Raw genomic sequence first — 19,267 nt, forward strand, 5'->3', positions numbered from 1 at the left:
TTGGGGATGCTTTACTGCCTCATGAGCTGGACGACTTGCCTTAATAGAAGGAACCATGAATTCTGCTCTGTATCAGAGATTTCTACAGGAGAATATCAGGCCATCCGTCTGTGAGCTGAAGCTGAAGCGTAGCTGGGTCATGCAGGAAGACAATGATCCAAAACACATTGAAGTCTACATGAAAATAGTTCAAAAGCAACACATTTTAAGTTATGGAATGGCCTAGTCAAAGTCCAGACCTAATCCCAATTGAGATGTTGAGGCAGGACTTGAAACGAGCACTTGATGCTTGAAAACCCACAAATGTTTCTGCATTAAAGCAGTTATGCGTGCAAGAGTGGGCCAAAATTCCTCCACAGCGATGTGCGAGACTGATCAACAACTACAGGAAGCATTTGGTTGCAGTCATTGCAGCTAAAGGTGGCACAACCAGTTACTGAGTGTAAGGGGGCAATTACTTTTTCACACAGAGGAATTGGGTTGTTGTATAACTTTGTTTATTAAATCAAATGTATATACTCAGGTTCCCTTAATCTAATATTAGGTTTTGGTTGAAGATCTGATAACATTCAGTATCAAAAATATACTAAAATAAAGAAAATCAGAAAGGGGACACATACTTTTTCACGGCACTGTACAGACTATTTGCTAGACTTAGATTATTCAAGACATGGATGTCAACCCATTTGTAAATACCAGGACAAATGGCAGGACAAATTATACATTATTAATAGGTTATATGTTGCCAATTCACTAATGGTCACATACTGTACTTTTGTATATACAGTTGAAGTCGGAAGTTTACATACACCTTAGCCAAATACATTTAAACTCAGTTTTTTTTACAACTCCTGACATCTAATCCTAGTAGAAATTCCCTGTCTTATTTCAGTTAGGATCACCACTTCATTTTAAGAATGTGAAATGTCAGAATAATAGTAGACAGAAGGATTTATTTCAGCTTTTATTTCTTTCATCACATTTCCAGTGGGTCAGAAGTTTACATACACTCATTTAGTATTTGGTAGCATTGGCTTTAAATTGTTTAACTTAAGGCAAACATTTAGGGTGGCCTTCCACAAGCTTCACACAATAAGTTGGGTGAATTTTGGCCCATTCCTCCTGACAGAGCTGGTGTAACTGAGTCAGGTTTGTAGGCCTCCTTGCTCGCACATGCTTTTTTAGTTCTGCCCACAAATTTTCTATGGGATTGAGGTCAGGGCTTTGTGATGGACACTCCAATACCGTGACTTTGTTGTCCTTAAGCCATTTTGCCACAACTTTGGAAGTATGCTTGTGGTCATTGTCCATTTGGAAGACCCATTTGCGACCAAGCTTTAACTTCCTGACAGATGTCTTGAGATGTTGCTTCAATATATCCACATCATTTTCCTCCCTCATGATGTAATCTATTTTGTGAAGTGCACCAGTCCCTCCTGCAGAAAAGCACCCCCACAAAATGATGCTGCCACCCCTGTGCTTCACGGTTGGGATGGTGTTCTTCAGCTTGCAAGCATCCCCTTTTTTCCTCCAAACATAATGATGGTCATTATGGCCAAACAGTTCTATTTTTGTTTCATCAGACCAGAGGACATTTCTCCAAAAAGTACGATCTTTGTCCCCATGTGCAGTTGCAAACCGTAGTCTGGCTTTTTGATGGCGGTTTTGGAATAGTGGCTTCTTCCTTGCCGAGCGGCCTTTCAGGTTATGTTGATATAGGACTCGTTTTACTGTGGATATAGATACTTTTGTACCTGTTTCCTCCAGCATCTTCCCAAGGTCCTTTGCTGTTGTTCTTGGATTGATTTGCACTTTTCGCACCAAAGTACGTTCATCTCTAGGAGACAGAACGCGTCTGCACGGTATGACGGCTGCATGGTCCCATGGTGTTTATACTTGCGTACTATTGTTTGTACAGATGAACGTGGTACCTTCAGGCGTTTGGAAATTGCTCCCAAGGATGAACCAGACTTGTGGAGGTCTACAAAAACAAAATTCTGAGGTCTTGGCTGATTTCTTTTGATTTTCCCATGATGTCAAGCAAAGAGGCACTGAGTTTGAAGGTAGGCCTTCAAATACATCCACAGGTACACCTTCAATTGACTCAAATGATGTCAATTAGCCTATCAGACGCTTCTAAAGCCATGACATAATTTTCTGGAATTTTCCAAGCTGTTTAAAGGCACAGTCAACTTAGTGTATGTAAACTTCTGACCCACTGGAATTGTGATACAGTGAATTATAAGTGAAATAATCTGTCTGTAAACAATTGTTGGAAAAATGACTTGCATAGTAGATGTCCTAACCGACTTGCCAAAACTATAGTTTGTTAACAAGAAATTTGTGGAGTGGTTGAAAACGAGTTTTAATGACTCCAACCTAAGTGTATGTAAACTTCCGACTTCAACTATACTGTATCGTGTATTTGCTCCTACAACCTTAGAAATACATTATTGCATTTTAAAATACCTTTTACTACACTCCTACAAGAAAGCGTGTAAAGCACCCAGAAATGTCATATCTCTGTTGGAGATTTTCTTTTTAAAGGAACCCTATTACATATGCTGTGGTCCTGTGACAAACTGACACCATTTGGGATAAAGTCTGTGCGATCATATCCTTGTGTCTAGGAATTTATAACCATCCATCTCTATGATTATGTACATTGGGAAATGTAAATATTGGTGACCAATATCAAAGAAAGTTTTGTAACTTTAGGTCTAATTGCAGCAAAAAAACATGTATAGCTATAAATTGGAAAGCGTCATCAATGTCACTAACGAACTGGAGGGCTGCACTATGTTGTTACACTCAAATAGATTCCGTGTTTAATCAAATTAAGCAAAAACCTGGAAACCTTACATTGACATTTCCCAACAGACATAATCGTGTTGGATTTCGATATGTATATGTGTATTGAAATGAGAGGCTACTGTGTCTTTTTGTGTGTTCATGGACAGGTGTGGACATGTTGTGGTGTGTATCAGCTGTTGTGGGTGTGTTGTTTTTGTGTTGTTTCTGTTTGAGTATGCTATTATCTATAAACACAAACAATCTTTAAGATGAATGACTAATTTCAGGCAGAACACACAAAATACACATTTCAGGTTCCAGTTATGTTGAAACGTGATAGTCCAGTGTTCATGTTGGTAATCAATAAAGGTGAAATATTTTTCTTTGTGATGGGGGCTTAAAGGGATAGTCTGGGATTTTCTGAATTAAGCCGTTTTTCCTACTTAACCAGAGTCAGATGAACTCATGGATATCATTTTTATGTCTCTGTGTGCAGTTTGGAAGAAGTTGAAGGTAGCATATTGTTAGCTTAGCGCAATTGCTGGAATTTCAGTTGTGGGTCAAGGTGACCCTTAGGCCTATATATATTAGGGGGGGGGGATTGAAAGGCCCAGTGCAGTCAAAATTCAATTTTTTCTCGGTTTTATACCAGTGTTATTTCCCGATAGTTTCTGGTTGAAAATAAAGTCTAAACAGGACCTTCTAATCAGCAGGTTTGCATGTGCGGGAGTTTCGGCTTTCCATGGTGACATCACCATGCGGTAAATTAGTAATAGACCAATAACAAAGAGAGTTCCAAACCTCTCTGCCAATAACAGCTAGTTTTCCGTTTTACCCTCCCCATTCAGACCACACCCAGACATTCCTAACAAAATGATTGCTTGAGAAATTGTTTTGTTTTTTGCTAAAAAGCCATTTCTAAAATCTGCATAAAATATGTGCACATTTTTGTGGTGTTTCCACCAAACGGATAATTTGCGAATAAAAATATGTGCGTGATGACGTATTGTCCACAAAATTAACTTTTTCACTTAGGTTTAAACGTACCAAATAAAAATCTAAAATTCAATGTGTTTCCGTCACATTTTTAACTCTACTGATAGTTTTGTCCCCCAAAAAACTGTTGCCTTATATAGCAAATGTGCCTACTCTAGTTTTGGTGCGTGCGCCCTAGTCAACAGTTCGCAGATACAGTGCGGGTAGGCTGGTCTACATGATGAGATTACTATAGATATGAGCAAGAATATTTTTATTTGTCAAACGGCAGTCAAGCATCGATCATCATGTCACCAGAATAAGACCCTTGGAAATGTGCATCAAGATCACCGTGCACTTTCATCTGCAGCCTAATAAACTGTATGGTTTCCTGAGTCGTAGTGGGAGGACCACACAGTAGGTCATTGCGTGAATCCAAGTTTACTTCGATATCATGGTTTTTATATCAATATTTGGTAATAAAGGCGTTTCCACCGCCATTTCTCACATAATACATTTTACCGACACAAAAAGATCCCAACATGTCGAACGAACAAATGTCCTTTCGGAATTTATAAAATTGTACCGAAACTTCCTGTTTCCATCAGAGCTGTCGTGATTTATTTTATACAGTACGACTTTACGCGCATAAAAACTCGATGGAAGTGTGGTAAGGTACTTAATAGTTACCCAGAAATATTTGATATCAGCATAATAACAGCTGCACTGGGCCTTTTAACAAAGCATTTCTGAGGGTATCATGCATACCTTAATAAGGTAGGCTACTAGTAAATATTGGAGTACGTAGTTATATTAGGCCATCTAATGAAAATAATGAGCTAATAATATAAGAATTCCGGTATTGGAAGTTTGTGAGGTTCATAATGCAGGTGATGTATGTGTCTTTGTAATGAAATGACGGGGCCAAATCTGATCCATACCTGTAGGTGGCATATATAGACCCCTTTCTGTGTTTGCAAACATTGCCGCATGAGGGCGATCCGCGCAAGTTAGTGGCAGAACAAAGGGGCGTTCTTATAGAACGGAGGTAAAAAAAAAAAAAGTGCATTTCACACTACTTTTGGATTAGAATGACATTTGAAGGCTCGTCTGAATGTCCTGCTTAATATAATGTGTGTATCATCATCGCAAATCATTTATTTTGCAAAGATCACAACCGAATATAATCTTAGGGACTGTTCATGCAAGAATCAAAACATAAGCATATGAGAACCCAAAACAGTTTTTTTTAGGAGTAATAAAAACGTAAATCTAGGCTATGTTGATGGCTTTCTTACTGCCCCCAATAGTCGGTCAGTGTGCCGTGTACTGGAAAGGGGTCTATATCTACTCAGAAGGGCGAGGCACGCTACATCTCATTCTTACATATTGATTTTGGTTTTGATGTATTGAGAGGGAAATGATAAGGTTTGCCATATTTTCATTTAAAGGTGATATTTTGAATTTGGGAATACAATATATTGTATATAGTGGTGTAAAGTGAGTAAGTAAAGAAAATATGTACTTTTTACTCCTATTATACATTATACATTTTCCCTGACACCCAAAGTACTCGTTACATTTCGAATGCTCAGGTAGGACATCAATATGGTCCACTTCATGTAACGCGTTGTCATCCCTACTGCTTCTGATCTGGTGGATTCACTAACCATAAATACAGCATTTGTAAATTAAATGTTGGAGTGTGCCCCTGGCAGTCTGTACATTAAAAACATAAGAAAATCGTGCCATCTGGGTTGCTTGCTATAAGGAATTTGATGTATAGCATTTACTTACTAAATTAGTAATTTTTCCTCCACTGTACTTAAGTACATCTAAAACCAGATACTTTTAAACTTTTACTCAAGTAGTATATTACTGGGTGACTTTTATTTTTACTTTAGTCATTTTTTATTAAGGTATCTTTACTTTTACTTAAGTATGAGAATTCAGTACTTTTTCCCACCACTGATTTTATCAATACATTATTTTGAGAGTCTGTAAAATACATGTCATACTGTACATTTGTAGCAAAGGCTTCTCGAGCCCTCCAGCCCACAGATGGCGGTGTACCCATTGGGTGTACCCCTTTAAACTGCTTTACAGACCATGTCCACCAATGAAGAAGATTTACTTCCTTCCTCCACCAGGTTTTTCCATTGTTTACAATCGTTCGGTGCAAAGAAACGTGTGTATTTGAAGCTTAACGTGAATGAAATGTGACATGTTTAGGACTTAGATAAGTATCTAGCCGGAATGTTCTAATTCCATGCCGAGCATCCAACACGGGTTGTTACTCTGCAAACATTTGCCTGTTAGTCTAGCCTAGACATGGCTTTTGCTCCCGCTGTGTGGTTAGCTGCTCAAGCAGAACTCTACGAGGACGACGAAGAGGCCGAGGCAAACAACTTCCCAGAGCCACAGAAAAACTACTTGGGCGATTACAATGATGATTATTTATTTGAGAGGTTCCGTTTAACTAGACCTTGCATAAGTTTCATCACGGATTGCGTCAGGCTCCGGATGAAAGCCACGCTCCAGCAAATGAATGGACCTTCCGTCGATGAAATGGTGATAGTGGCACTGGACTATTACGTAAATGGTATTTTGTCAACCAAAGTCGTAGATATGATTCAAATGGAGCAAATGGAGATTCACGAAGTCATCAACAATGTCTCAAAAGTGTTGTCAGGTATGGTCAGGGAGTTTATCACTTTCCCGGCGAATGGTGAGGAACGAGCAAATGTGGCACACGAGATCAAGAAAATATGCGGGATTCCGACCTCCATGGGCATGGTGGGATGCATGCATGTCAAGGTGAGACCACCTCAGCACGACAAGGAAGCTTTTCGGAACACAATGGATAACCACACCGTCATGACCCAAGTCATTTGCGATTGTGAAGGGAATTTAATGAGTGTTGAAAACTGCTGCGTTGGCAGCACACCAGAGCAAACCATATGGGATATGTCGGATATTGCCCAGCAACTAAAGCATGGAGCACATGGGACGCATTGGATCATTGGTAAGCTAATTCTACACAGGAATATGTTTTATACATTTCTTATGACTAGAAATACTGTGCAGACCCACTAGTCACCCCTGTTATGAAGGGTCTCCAACTCCTGGTCCTGGAGCGCTATTAAGTGTGCAGGCTGTTTCAGCCCAGTACTAACATCCGTTTTAAACAATCAACAAGCTGAAATCAGGTAAGTTGGCGTTGGTCTGGAACAGTTCTGAGTGAGTTAGACTTTAAACAGTGGTCTAACTTTAGGTGGGTCACTCCGTCAGTGTTAAAAAAGTCTGTTGTGATTCACCAATGTTCATACTTGCCTCCTTTTTTTCTTTTTCTTTTTGATCCCACAAAGCCGGAAAAGGCTATGCGTTGAGCAGACACCTCCTGACGACCGTTTCGCCAGCCAAAGAGAAGGCGGATCGGCGGTTCAATGCAGCCCACGGCATGATCCACTCGGTCCTCCAGAGGACCATCACCTTGGTGAAGAGGCGCTTCAGGTGCCTGGCCAATCTGGGCCACGTGCAGCAGAACAGTCTGGACAAGAAGGCTGAGATCATCAAGGCCTGCTGCGTCCTGCATAACATCGCTAAGAAGTTTTCGGTGCCTGCGCTCAACGGTACCGTGCTGGAGACCATGCACCCGGCCGAGAATCACCAGGTGCCGGTGGTGGAGGTGCCTAGCTACGCCGAGAAATCCAGAGCTGCCATTATCGGCATTTATTTCTCGCATTCCTCCGGGAATGACGGCGTTTCAGACTGAGGACAATGGACATATTTGTATAAAATGGTTGTTGACATTTGGGTTTAATAGGAGGATGGTTCGGTCCCTTATTATAACAGTTTGTGAAAATAGGTGCTACTGGATTGACAAAAAAAATATTTTATTTTATCACGCTTTGTGATACATGAAAACCAAATGACAATACTATGGGTTTATCTATTTACATGTTTTTATACATTGTCAATAAATGTCAAGTAAAAATCTAATCCTCCATGAATAATTTGAATTGCGATTTAGAAATTGATAGGCAAAAATTGACATATATTGAAAACACAAGCAGCATTGAGTATTCTAACACAATGATTTAAAAAAGTACCTATGTGAATGAAGTGTGCTGAATTCTCCTGAACATAGCCAGTGAATGATTACATGTAATATATGCTTAAACATTATGTACATGTGAATATATTTAAATAAAAATCTCAACATACAGAAGAAATTAGCAAGATTAAACTTTTTGTTTTTAAGTCAATCACATTGGTGCAATTTTCACAAGCATGTGGTACATTTTCACAACTCAAAACAGATCATCAAAAAAGCTCATGATTCAAATCTTAACATTTTCAATTGACTGATTACAACAAACAAATTCAGTCACTTGTTCACTGCACCAAATCATTCTTTCAATTTGGATACCTATTCAATCTACATTGAACAAAAATCTAAACATGTGAAGTGTTCGTCCCATGTGAGCTGAAAAAGAAATCCTACACATTTTCCATACGCACAAAAGTCTTATTTCTCTCAAGTGAGTAAGTATTTCTCCTTTGCCAAAATAATCCATCCACCTGACAGGTGTGGCATATCAAGAAGCTGATGAAACAGCATGATCATTACACAGGTGCACCTTGTACAGATTTTTCACCTAGTTGGTTTAGGGATTCGAACCAGTGAACTAGTTAACATGTATAGTTTGATAACTGCTGAACACTACATTTCTATATTTTTATCTCATAAATGTATGAATTTATGTTGGAAGGTAAAAACAAATCGTATATGGATGTGGCTGTAAATACTTCATCATCATCCTCCATCAGCCCGTGTGCTTCAATAGGACAAAGTGGAAAGAGTCACTATGTGCTACCATTTGGAATTATAGTTTATTATAAACTGGGTGGTTCGAGCCCTGAATGCTGATTGGCTGACAGCCATGGTATATCAGACCGTATACTACAAGTATGACAAAACATTTATTTTTACTGCTCTAATTACGTTGGTAACCAGTTTATAATAGCAATAAGGCACCTCGGGGGTTTGTGATATATGGCCAATATACCACAGCTAAGGGCTGTGTCCAGGCACTCCGCGATGCGTCTTGCTTAAGAACAGCCCTTAGCCGTGGTATATTGGCCATATAGCACACCTCCTCGAGCATTATTGCTTAAGTAAGGGGCATTACAAGTGTTATCAGTTTAGAATTTTGTACTTAGAGAGTTTTTCAAATGTACCATTTCCATCTGAAAAATGTGCCAAAGTGATTGAAAAAAAAAAAAACTCACAGCAGACAATCCATGGCCTTATCTTCAGGCCTTTGGATTGGCAGCTTGGAACTCCCTCAGTGCGGTGGCGTTGGCGTAGATCAGGTCCGAGTTCTCATAAAGGGCTTCTTGTATCATCTTCTCTTTGGGCTCCAGAGAATCCATGATGCATTGGTGCAGGAAAACATACTGCGACTAAAAGAGTGTAAATGGCAATGATAAGCCACAAATGGAGTCTCATAAGTCATGTATTCATTTTTTATCAAACCTTTAGTCATTAAACCCAAAGAGGGCAGGGCTGCGGAGCTGTGTGTTACGCCACTGATTACAACTACAAGTTAAGTATAACAAAGAAATGTAAGATGTGTCAAATAAATGATATCCAGCTCAGGCCTCCAGCTATGCATTTGGTTTGCTAACTTGCTAGCTAAGCGGCTAGATGTCAAGATCAAGCCTCTTGGTTACAGCAGAGACATTCAATGCCCTCCGGATCAAGATCACTGTTGCCTAAATAGTTTTGTGCACGCTCGGTAATACCGTATACCCCAGTATGGTACAGAAACGGTATGACAATCTAGATAATCGCCCAACCCTAATCAATAGATATTGCCCATGTTTTAGGGTAGTACCTAGCGTTAATGTGGTGATCGTTTCTATTAGGCTAACTCAGGCCTTACCTCCGTCTGAACCATGAGCGGCCGACTCAGCCTCATTTTGTGCACAAAGGCAGCGATGCCCACCGCCTTCTGCCTCTCCAGCTGTTGTAGCATCACGTCCAGAGCAATGATGGTGCCCGTCCTCCCCACCCCAGCACTGAGAGACAGGGAGAGTGATGTAAACATAAGGTACACGTTTACAGATAGAGCACAGAACAATACAGTTCAATGAAGAGACAACCTAAAACTAGGCCTATACTTGAACTGTCACCACCAGTCATTGAAAACACACCTCACTTGTTGGTTAACGGTGCGTTCTTCGAACACCGCAATAGGGTTGCCACATTGCACATCCCTATTTAGAATCTTTCTCTGTGTAGAGAAATGGCTGGGTGTTGTCAGTGCTGTAACATTACCTGCAGTGCACCACAGTGGGTCCGCTGTTCTCTTGGCTCTCTATGTGCTGTCGGACCAGCCCTCTGAACTGGATCAGAGCCTCCGTTCCCTCTGGGACTCCGTGGTCGGGCCAGGCTGTGAAGTGGAAGTGTTTCACAGGGTGCTCCTCGGATGTGTCCCTCTGGAAGACAGAATTATTTAAATGCAGGGGCGACATTCACACGGGTAGTAAGCAGAGAATGCACTGAAAACCTTGTCCAGGGTGGTGTTCAGAAGGGAGAGAACATTTTGAAACAGAGTGCTACCGAAAGGAACTACCTGATCTTGTCCAATAAGATCAGAGATGTTCATTTTTTGTAGCAGAACGTTTTGCAACTGTGTGCCCTACTGAACATGATGACCCAGGTTTCATAAGTAGAACAAGTACTATGCTTACACTTTTCACTACAAACTCCCGCAGGGTCCAGTTGGTTAACCTTTTCTCTGACCTGACTGTTACCAACAGGTCTCCGTACAGGCAAGGGGTGTAGTCCAAAGGCCAGTACTGCTCACATTTAGTCTAGGGAGACACAGACAGAATAGGTCATTGTTTCTATATAAATACAGTACATAGAATGGAATCCGTCAAATTGCCATGTTCTGAGGGGCTTTTCCCGTTCTAGTGATTCTATTTCTATGACTATCACTGTTTATCTGTGATGTCACCACAATCTCCACACACACACACAATGCAAAGCAAACACATTAACGAGGACTCCGACAGGACTCACCCTCCCTCCTTCGGTGCAGTTGGTTACCATGACCACACCCTTTACGCTTTGCTCCCAGATCATTCTCCAGAAATCGTTGACGGTGGTGGGCAGGGGACCCTGTGCAGCGATGTACTGTCTGCTGTTACTGTAGCCCTGAGACAAAAAGCACCAGGGTTAAGAAAACACACCTATTCGATTTAGAGTAATCCATGATGACTCAGATGTGTAAACATTTACAGGTGTAAGAAGTTCCTCTAAGGCATCATATGATTCAGCGATATCGTAACGTGACACTAGAATATTTTTTTTACCTTATGCCATTTTATAACTGACATAAAGGGTTGTGTGGGGATGTATTGAAGAACATATACGGGCAAATAACTTGTAAGATTGGTGAAAGTTGACCTTTGGTGCTATGCAATGTTTCAAGCCAACCCTTTACCGTAAGTAGGCCTTTTACAGCAGGCTATCAAGGTTGAGATCAGTTTAGTACATCATTCTAGTACTGACCTAATTACTGCAGTCACAGTAAGAATAGCTGTATAGGATATCTAGGACTGATATGGACATTGCTCTGTATTAGGAAATCTATGACTGATATGCCGCTGTACGTACTGGCATGTAATTGGCATTTACGTAGTCAGAGCTCATGTTGGGGTTTAGGATGGTTAGCTTCACCCGACACCAGTCATCTGGAGAGAGAGAAAGGATTTAAAATGCTTGATGATTTAACAACTTCACTTTGGGGATTATGACGATTAAAACTATAACCTCAAATTGTATCAAATATGCAGGTGGGGTGATTGGGCCAAAACTCTGCCTGGAATCTGAGGGATATCTGATCCACCCTATTATACTTAGTCGATTGGCTGACACAAAGTTCAACTATTGCAATAGGAAAGTGGTGATGTGAATTCAACAACGGTATGTTGTTCATATGATGTGTACTGTAGAAATGGCAGCCAGAGTACACTTACATGGCAGTACATTGGTGAAACGGTTCTTGTTTTTGTTCTCCTCCAGAAGGGCTGCTTTTTGAGTCTGCTCTGTGCCAACAGGGATGAAGCCCTGCATAGAGATAGAAAGCATAGATCATGCATAATGTAAAGAAAAACAAATGGATGTTTACATATTCAGAAGGGTCAGCTAAAGGCTTATGCGCGGACAAACAGATGGATTACAAGACGACAAAATAAAAGATACATTCTAATACGGTAGGGAACGCAACTTTGGACAATCGCCCAACCACTTTGCATTACCAACACCATGATGGAAACGGAGAGGGCACGTTATCCTTATCGCTACCTCATACTCCTCACTGAATCCTCTGTTCGTGTCGGCGCTCATTGTGTGGTAGTGGTCTGAAAACTTCCCCGTGGGAATAGCTCTGGGGAAAAAAGAGAAGATAGTAAGTTCTCAGTTGAATATTCCAAAGGTCGTTACTGTTATTAACAGCTGCGTGGTCTAATGCATGTCTTTTTGGCCTTGCTGTACATAGTCGCTAAAGGGTTGGAGTTTAAGGCTAAGTCTGACTCTTAAATACTGAAAATGAACTCTATACTGTACATACTTGAATTTATTGCTGGTTAGTTTGGAATCCACAAACAACAACTTGGGCCGGCTATTGGAAAAGGGAAAAGAAAGGCATTGGTTATTGAGTTCAAATGGTTTCCCTATCTAACGTCATTGTGAAGGCAGCAGCACCACCGACCTGAATATTTCTGGCTTCCGACGCCATATGAAGAAAGCCAGACAAACCAGGAGGCAGAGTAGCAGCACAGCCATGACTGACCCTGCAATGACCCCTATAGGGAAGAAACCTGGGCTTTAGTATGAGAGCAGAGGGCACGACATGTTAATAAATAGGTTATAGGTTTACTTCTAAACATGTAAGAGTAATCTGAGCAAATGAGCAACACAAGCCTACTGACCAACACACATTTAGTATCAAAATATCATATAAAACAAGATAAAAAAGCTCTCCATTTTGAATACAGGAAGCGGGTGAGATCCCATGGTTTTCCGCCAGCAGAAGGCATGGCAGCTATATCACATCATGCTGTGTGTAGATGCTGTTATTGGTGGTAATCCAAATATCATTGACCAATCATTGAACCTTTTAACATGAAATGCTTAAAGATAAATGCTAGGCTCACTCACCTCTTGGGTCTGTATTACAGCTGAAAGAGACAGGCTTACTCATCCGATGCCCAGAGATTGAGGCCAAAGACACTTGATAGGTCTGGGCAGGTTGAACCCCATCGATGTCCGCCTTCATCACCCACTCTCCCTCCACCCTCTGAGGGCTTTTCCCAGTCACATTCACCTCCACACTGGTCCATATTCCCTCCGGCACATCCCAGGCCAGAGAGAAAGCGTAGCCACTGGACAAATAGTCACATCTCGGTCTTATCAGGGCTGGGGGAACTGATTAAAACAAAGAAGGAATATGTCACATTAACTCCCTGCCAAAGTCACTATCCTACAGGTGTACCATAATACATCAATGCTAGGCTACTAATATATTTAGTGGAAAAGTGGACTAAACACAATAGGTCACTATGACAAAGTAAGAGACTGACTCACCCACAGTCTCCACCTGTTTACACAAGGAAAGTGTTTTAGAATCCTTTTCAAACCAAAGAGTCAGCGTGTATTTTGCGCCAGGGTAAAGGTCAGTGAATGATAGTTTGCCATTAATGTTATGGACGACTCCAGTGTGACTGCCATTATTGGCTTCTCCATAGGAGACTATCTCGGACAGGAGCCCAGTCTGAATGGATGAGCTGGTGACCTCCCAGGATAAAGCAGAGCAAAATATCTCTGCAGGGAAAAGCAAGGGACTTCTGTTAATAGCTCTCACATTTAATAGCTCTCACATTATGTTTTTATGTGTCAAACGACTGTGTTATTCAGGCAATAGTTCTGCTGAGTTTAGACTCGATCCTTCTCCATAGTATATAAAACCCTAGACCATCTGGACTGTCCAAATAAAGTGGGACCAACTTGAAGAGCGAACTTTCACTGTAGCCACATAAAACAACTGATTGGACAATTTTAGGCTAAGAACTGTGAGATGATTCTAATTGGGGGACCAAGGTTTAAAAAGGCAAATTTACTTGTGACTGTGAAGTCGCTTGCTCCACTGCTCTTGATGCCTTCAAACACAGTGAAGAGGGTGAAGGCATATCGTTTCCCAGGAACGAGAGTTGAAACTTGATCTGTCACTTTTTCTTCTAAATTATCAATGTCTTTATTTCCCTTATCGTCGAAATGCAGCACATAACCAGAGACTCCGTTCGCCGGCTTTTTCCACTCCAGAGTTACACTGGTCTCATTTCGGTGTGTATCTGTTACTGTGACAGCCTCAACATTAAGGGGAGCTAATACAGAGAGAGAGAGACAGAGAGTAAAAACATAACCAATCAACACAGTCAATGTACCATTTCAAAAATGACTTCTGTACATGTCTGATCTTTAAATAATTCAAATAACTACTCAGCATCAGAAGATCCCAGAGTTATAAAGCATGAATCCAAATCTAAAATGTTAAAATTTAATAACAATATTTCTGAGAAGACAAACCATATATATATTTTTTAAGGCTATAGATATATCAGTATTTAATGTATCTCACACAAGAGTGATCCATGAAAATACTGAAAGACAATCTAGTACCCCCCCCGCCCCCAATTTAAAAAATAAATAAACTTACCAGTGACTGCAGAAAATTTACTTCCAACAGTACTCCTGACATCTTCAAACACAGAGAAGAGTGTGAACTCGTATTTTCTCCCAGCAGTGAGAGGTGAAACTATGTGTGTCACTGTTCCACTTTCATCAGGTGCAGGGATGATAGTATTAGTCCTAAGGGTGTTGTTCAGCAGCTCATAAGTGATCCCTGTGCCATTCACTTTGCTCCACTGCAAAGTTATACTGGTCTCATTTTGCCCTGTCACATTGACACCACCTACACTGAGGGGACCTGAGATAGAAAGACAGCAAGATAACAATGACAATTAATGCATTCACAATGTATATTTACAATGCATTCACAATGTATATTTACAATGCATTCACAATGTATATTTACAATGCATTCACAATGTATATTTACAATGCATTCACAATGTATATTTACAATGCATTCACAATGTAAATTTACAATGCATTCACAATGTATATTTACAATGCATTCACAATGTAAATTTACAATGCATTCACAATGTATATTTACAATGCATTCACAATGTGTATTTACAATGCATTCACAATGTGTATTTACAATGCATTCACAATGTGTATTTACAATGCATTCACAATGTGTATTTATAATGCATTCACAACTCACGTCACTCACTTTGTAGATTTTAGAATGTGTAGATGTAATATTATCTAAGACATCATAAGCAAGATATTATATGCCATTTAGTAGACACTTTTATCCGAAGCGACTTACAGTCATGAGTGCATACATTGACATAATACGGAGGCATTTAAGGATGCAAGAAATGACACAGAATCCATTCTCAAGAGACTCACGGGTGATGGCGGAGAAATTGTATCCCTTGCTTGGTACTACTTTGAACACAGTGAAGAGAAGGAAGTTGTATTTTGTCCCAGCATTGAGAGGTGAGACTGTGTATGTCACTGGTCCATCTACATCAGATACAGGGATGGTCGTATTAGTCCCATTGCTGAACTTCAGCTCATAAGTGATCCCGTTCCCATTCACTTTGTTCCACTGCAGAGTTACATTAGTCTCATCTTGCCCTGTCACATTGACCTGAGCTACGTTGGTGGGAGCTGAAAAAAAAAGTAGAGGCAAATCAAATATGACAGAAGCATGCATACACTTTATCACGCAACTGCAGCCAATAACGGCCGACGCCATTCTCTGGTTTGTTCCACTGCAGAGTTATACTGGTATCATTGTGCCCTGTCACGTTGACATGATCTACATTGACAGGAGCTGAGACACAAAACATTTTTTTTAAAGGTCAGTTGTATTTCCTTAAACCAGTATGCAAATGATTTCACTGTACAGGTACAGTATACTGTATACTTTCATATATTAACAGCTTAAAGACCTATATTAATAGCTTAAAATGCATCCAATGTCCACCTACCAGTATCAGCTGTAAAGTTTAATCCACTGCTCCTGTCACTCCCTTCTACACTGAAGAGAGTGAAGTTGTATTCTGTCCCAGCAGTGAGAGAGGAGACTGTCTGTGTCTCTAGTACATTATTTGTTGCAGTGGTGTTTATCAATGATGTCCCATTTTGGAACTTCAGTTCATAAGTGTACTTCGTATTCTTTGTCCACTCCAGAGTTACACTGGTCTCATTTTGCCCTGTCACAGTGACATGTTTTACATCCTCGGGAGCTGAGACACAAAACAGAAAAATTCAGTCAGTAAAATGTTTTGCAATATCATTGTTCTCCAAAAAAAGGACTTAGTCTCATCTGCTATGACTTGGGCCCTGTGTTTTGTTTTGATCATGTCACATGACCTGGATATGAATCTTTCTTTTCAGCTTTTTCCGTAAATGAGACCCACCCCAAAAAATTCAAGCAATGTCTGAGGATGGTGCTGGAGCATCTGACATAAAGTGAAAAGGGGACCGTTTGATGGAAAAAGCTTTAAATATATAGGTTCAAATCCAATTCATGTTACATGATTAACCAAAACACAGGGCCCTAGCTATGACATGTAATATAACTCAAATATCATGTACATGAAGTTAAAGCGTAACTCAATCACCCGTCAAATGATGCAGGGTATGAGATTGAAAACGTACGTGGATTAGGGGTTGTAGGTGGGATTGTAGGTGTAGCAGTTGGTGGTACAGATGATTGACACTGAAAGCAGAATTACAGCTCTGTTAGAAGAACATACAAAAATATGGGACAGTGGTGGCAACACACACACACACACAGACATAGCTTCAGTATAACTATATTTAGTAGGTGGGTTATAACAGCTGTAAAATGAACTACACGTCTGACTGATTCTCCAAAGTGTGCTCTCACACTCCTTCTGCTCCCCCTTCCTGCTTTTACATTTCATACAGCTGTTATCATTTCTGCTTTTTCTCTTCTCCATTACCCGAAGGCTGTAAATCAAGCCATGTGAATTATCTGAAATGACCCTCTCTCCCTTTCTCGAAATCCCAAACTGTAAGCATACATTTTGCCGTACTTCACCAATAGCGACCAATAGACATTTGCCCAAATGATTCGCGTGTGGTTTTCAGCTTTGTGTAACAAGCATATTCACGCAATGTTAGCTTGTATGTGTTTGCTTTCGCCTTACGAGTCTCTCCTACTACTTATAGTACTTGTATAAAGCAGTGTAGTAGGCTATGTTGATTAGTGTCTTACTAGTACTACAGTATCATGGGGGAACCAAAGAACAACTGTACAGTATTTGTACAATAGAATAGGACAGAGGAGTCTATCGCTTACAACATCAGTTCTCTGGAAATGATTGTGTATTTCCCCAAATTGTGACATAAACCTCAGAGGTCCAAAAATAACTCACGGTATCTAAGGGGATCTTATTCAGCCTTAATTACATGCAACTGTGTTATAATTCAATTGACCATTCAAATAGGCCTATTCCAAATTCCAATGTAAACTTACAAAACCAGTTACGGCTAACTATCAGTAGCTAACTATATTTAATGCCATCACTGCATGTCCAATAAATCACTGTGTGTGTTTATTTCATGAGAATAACTCAAAATATACATTTTTTATCATTTATTTCCCTGTGCCTCCTTTTGCCATTGAAATGCTCAGCCTGATCATGCTAACGTGTTGATACAAATGTAAATATATTTACATACACAGCCCTGATTGGCGGATAGGATCATCTAGACTCTAGACTAGAGCCTACCTCGCGTACCCCTTCAAATTAGGAGGATACATATGCAAATATAGGATGACTGGTCATTGGTCAGAATAATTCGATCAGATTGTGATGTCATGCTGTGGTCCAAAAACTCCATCCCACCGGAACAGGTTGAAATTACAGGCATTTTTTAAATGTATTTTTCAAGCTTTCACAGAGTGTTATTTCGACCTTATAGTGTGTAAATATCATAATAAAAGGAAAATCACGTTTTTGACTGCACTGCCCCTTTAAAGCGTTAGGAACATTGAAGAAAGTGTATGATGGTTGCATTTCATAAGGGTTGCATTTTATCTCCCCCAATAAATCGATCTCATTTTGACTACAGTAAATGTCAAAATTCCAGCTGATGTCCGACAGCAGCTAGAATTATAGAGTATATCAGTTTCCAATCATCTGGTTGGGGGAGTATCTACCTTTTGATAAGAACATAATTTCAGAGCGAACTCTACAGCAAGATGCATTAAAGGTATGTCTACTTAGGCTGTGTTTCACAAGCAGGCCAATTCTGACATTTTGCACAATTATTGATCTGATCTGATTGGTCAAAAGATTAATTAGGGTCCAAAAGATCAGAATTGGGCTGCCTGTGTAGAAGCAAATTCGTATTGAATTACTTTGTATAACAAATATATTTTGTTTGCTGCTTTTAACAAAGTCAGTCATAAAATGTTACTGTACAATATCTATATTTAACAGTACACGTGTTAGAGTCAATTCCATTTTAATTCAATCACTTCAGGGGAAAAAATGGAATTCCAACTCAATAATTGTTTATTTTTAACTTCTTGAATTGGAATTTCAAGAAAATAGACCCAAAACCTGCATGACACAGCAATTCATGTGCACTGTACTGATTCAAGTGTTGTTGCCTTTTCATTTAAGCTTTAATTGATATAGGCATATTTTCTGCTCTTAACAAACTTATTTTAAGCAGACAAAGTAAAAAAAAACAATCAAACCACTAGCATACGTCAAACCACAGAGGCCCGGACTATTCAAGTGATACAATAAGCAAAGTGAAAATGACTCACCCACACTCCTGCCACACAGAGGCACACTATAACGTGAGATAATCCCATTGCTAGTGACGAAGACCAAACCATGGTGGCACAGTACAAATGTTGAAAATGCACCAACACCAATGACTATTTTCTATTGAAATTATTCTAAACTAAAAGCAACAGTATGTTGGCCCTCCTAGGTTATCTTCGTGCCCTGATTAGCCTACACCGATCCTTTATTTGCTTAATTCCATCAGTGTTGACTTTTCATTTTCTCACACGTCCTCCTCTCGGTCACCTCTGATCTCATATCATGGCTGTCTGCAACTTGTTTTGTTGTTACTTCTCTTTTTTTCTGCTTGAAACAACCACACAGAGAGAGAGACACATTTGCCCCGCCTGTTACTTCCTTATTATCTCATCACCTCCTGTCAAGTCTCGGAGAGTATCTCTATCATGGAAATGTATTAGGTTTATGCAAATTGAACATATGTTTGCTC

The 19,267-nt window shown here is 40.0% G+C and overlaps 2 protein-coding genes across 2 annotated transcripts; one reads left to right on the plus strand and one right to left on the minus strand.

Moving 5' to 3' along the window:
- The first annotated feature begins 5,907 nt into the window (after positions 1–5,907).
- Positions 5,908–7,994, plus strand: si:dkey-197c15.6 (putative nuclease HARBI1). The gene is made up of 2 exons (XM_038990414.1): positions 5,908–6,793; positions 7,137–7,994. Exons 1-2 carry the CDS (start codon positions 6,100–6,102, stop codon positions 7,541–7,543), a joined length of 1,101 nt encoding a protein of 366 aa, XP_038846342.1. The 5' UTR covers positions 5,908–6,099; the 3' UTR covers positions 7,544–7,994.
- An 879-nt stretch (positions 7,995–8,873) lies between these two features.
- LOC120045512 (receptor-type tyrosine-protein phosphatase H-like) lies at positions 8,874–19,061 on the minus strand. Its single transcript, XM_038990415.1, has 18 exons — positions 18,798–19,061; positions 16,649–16,709; positions 15,976–16,233; positions 15,389–15,652; positions 14,562–14,831; positions 13,966–14,229; positions 13,433–13,669; positions 13,007–13,273; positions 12,558–12,651; positions 12,417–12,467; positions 12,152–12,233; positions 11,824–11,914; positions 11,462–11,538; positions 10,865–10,999; positions 10,531–10,653; positions 10,115–10,275; positions 9,720–9,855; positions 8,874–9,237 (listed from the first exon to the last, which is right to left on the minus strand). Exons 1-18 carry the CDS (start codon positions 18,867–18,869, stop codon positions 9,088–9,090), a joined length of 2,793 nt encoding a protein of 930 aa, XP_038846343.1. The 5' UTR covers positions 18,870–19,061; the 3' UTR covers positions 8,874–9,087.
- Between the last annotated feature and the right edge of the window lie 206 nt (positions 19,062–19,267).

This window comes from Salvelinus namaycush, chromosome 4 (genome assembly GCF_016432855.1).
Source record: "Salvelinus namaycush isolate Seneca chromosome 4, SaNama_1.0, whole genome shotgun sequence".
NCBI classification, from domain to species: domain Eukaryota; kingdom Metazoa; phylum Chordata; class Actinopteri; order Salmoniformes; family Salmonidae; genus Salvelinus; species Salvelinus namaycush.